Consider the following 2,688-nt stretch of genomic DNA (forward strand, 5'->3'; position numbering starts at 1 on the left):
TAGATAATATTTAGCATCTATAGTGATAAATTCAGCTTGCCGAAACAAAGAGTCGCGAAATGGTCATTTCCCAGCTTATTTTCCTGGCCTACTGAAAATTGCACTAATAATAAAATTATTTTTCAAAACATTTTGATACGTTTTTTAAATGTTTTAAAATGTTTTTACAGCACAGAAACAACGTTCTGAAAACATTAACAGGTGGTTCAGATTTGACTAAAATAAATATTTTTTAAACAATTATTTAAACATTTCTCAATATTTAAATAAATATTATATTGTCCAAAAAATAAGGTGAATTTGTTTAAAAAATAAAAAATTCTTATTTATGCTTAATATGTTGACTTGCAAAATATCTGCAAAAATATCAAGGATAGTACTACCAACCTACACAAAAATAATTGTATGCTTTCCTAATACCCCCGATTTTAAATAAGAAATTCACCCATAAAAGTGTGTGAACAGGGGAGAGGAGTACTTTGAAGGAGACAAAGACCAATTATGTATAAAATTAATATTAAAGTAAAAAAAATAAAGTTCGGTTATTTTCTGAGCACACCTCGTACATTATATTTATGCCCTGTAATAAAATTAAAGTTCTCAAAACGACAAAGTACTCCACAAACCCTAAAACACGCTGGAACTGATGTCTATTAAAAAAAAAACAAAGCGTAGCGATCGATACTATCAATTCGGAATTGTCACCTCTCTGATTAGCGTCTCGCTGTCGAGCTGGCGCAGTCCCAGTCCTGGTAGCTCGCAATCTCCTTTCACAGCAACTATCTTCTCCGCGAAGTTCGGACACTGCTCCCTAACTCTGTAAAATACTTCATTGTCGAAGAACTCTTGCATTCTGGTCCGAACATCCTTTCCCTTTTTGTCTCTGACCAACATAAAGACTTTGGAAATGTCGGGACAGGAGCTCAGCAGCTTTTCCAGCAGGAGGATCCCTATAAAACCTGTACCTCCGGTCAAGAATATTTTGGAGCCGACGAAAAATCTTTGGACGGGCGTTAAGCTTCTTCCGTCGTTTCCGTGGGTCTTCCCCATTGTTGTGTGGTCGGATAAGTCACGCCCTGATAATAAAAAATAAACTCACTCCACGTTTCACTTACTCTGTGTGATACTCTAGGAATGGGAGCAATTGGACAAAGCTTATCATTACTGTAATGAGATTTTCTTATTTTTGTGCTATGAACCGTAGGTATTAAATTTGAAGGTAGTGGTCGTGGTAAGTGTATCAGGGTGTTTAGGCCAGTCAGTATAGCTTTTTTTTCGGGAAAAAATGCTATTAGAAGTTTCTCTGCGAAATATTGTTCAGAAACTTGTTATAAACAAAATATCAAAAAATCAACTCGAGACTAGTTGGGAAACTTTGTTAAAACAATGGTCAAAGTTATGGAAAAGTGGTTTTTTGACTCGCGTAAAAAAACTGTTATTCATAGAGAAAAAAGGTTTATACAAAAAAGGTAGGTATTAAATAAATCTGTAAAATAAGACAAGTCCGATTAAATTCCGATAATTTGTTTATGCGCAAGAGCTCAAAAATGGTCGAAAATGTCCGTTTTTTTCAATTGCTAATAATTAATGCAATTTTCATCGCAGACACTTGTAATTCAGGATTTTTGAGGCTTTTTGCACCCTTAATAAGTGGTAAAAATTTCAGCCCAAAAGCTTCATTAGCTTGGCGTTGGCGGAATTTGTTATCTAAGAAGATGCTATTTTCAATTCATTTTTCCCAAGCTCACAGGCGTTGTAGGGTTTCGATCATTAGTTGTTTTTGTACCTAAATAGTTGTATTGACATATGCATTTACTGATAATTTAATTTTTCAAATTTAATTTGTTTAAAAATGACTGAAAAAATGTTAATATTTATTACATCGTTAAGCGCGCATGCTAAGCCTCGCCTTCCCCACTCGTTCGCTAGACCAAGTAATAGAACGCATCGCCGCTATCTTCTTTTTCGAAATTAAATAGTTGAATTCACCTTAATGTTAATGTAGGACATGAAAATATAGCTCTTAATGTATACTCTCTCCAAATTTCGGCTCTTAATATTAATAATTAAGGTCACTGCGATTAAATAAATAAAAAAAATTATCTCAGCTTCTAATCAACTTACAACAACGATTTTTTTTTAAATTCGAAGAAAACTAAAGTAAAGAGGTTACTATTTTATTTTATAATAATTACCTATCTTAACAATTTAATAAATATTAACATTTTTTCAGTCAATTTTAAACAAATTAAATTTGAAAAACTAAATTCTCAGTAAATGCCTATGTCAATACAACTATTTAGGTACAAAAACAACTAATGATCAAAACCCTACAACGCCTGTGAGCTTGGGAAAAATGAATTGAAAATAGCATCTTCTTAGATAACAAATTCCGCCAACGCCAAACCAATGAAGCTTTCGAGCTGAAATTTTTACCACTTATTAAGGGTGTAAAAAGCCTCAAAAATCCTGAATTACAAGTGTCTGCGATGAAAATTGCATTAATTATTAGCAATTGAAAAAAACGGCAATTTTCGACCATTTTTGAGCTCTTGTGCATAAACAAATTATCGGAATTTAATCGGACTTTTTTCATTTTATAGGCTTATTTAATACCTACCTTTTTTGTATAAACTTTTTTTCGCTATGAATAATAGCTTTTTTACGTGAGTCAAAAAACCACTTTTC

General features: G+C 32.6%; 1 protein-coding gene across 1 annotated transcript in view; it reads right to left on the reverse strand.

The window, feature by feature from the left end:
- LOC108913676 (fatty acyl-CoA reductase wat-like) overlaps positions 1-1,068 on the reverse strand; it is a 9,449-nt gene extending 8,381 nt beyond the window's left edge. The window contains exon 1 of the mRNA XM_023456229.1: positions 700-1,068. Coding sequence (XP_023311997.1) covers positions 700-1,050 — 351 coding nt within the window. The 5' untranslated portion in view covers positions 1,051-1,068. The remainder of the gene's footprint in view (positions 1-699) is intronic.
- Positions 1,069-2,688: the final 1,620 nt, after the last annotated feature.

The sequence above is a fragment of the Anoplophora glabripennis genome, unplaced genomic scaffold (genome assembly GCF_000390285.2).
Source record: "Anoplophora glabripennis isolate ALB-LARVAE unplaced genomic scaffold, Agla_2.0 scaffold1286, whole genome shotgun sequence".
In the NCBI taxonomy this organism is placed as follows: Eukaryota; Metazoa; Arthropoda; class Insecta; order Coleoptera; family Cerambycidae; genus Anoplophora; species Anoplophora glabripennis.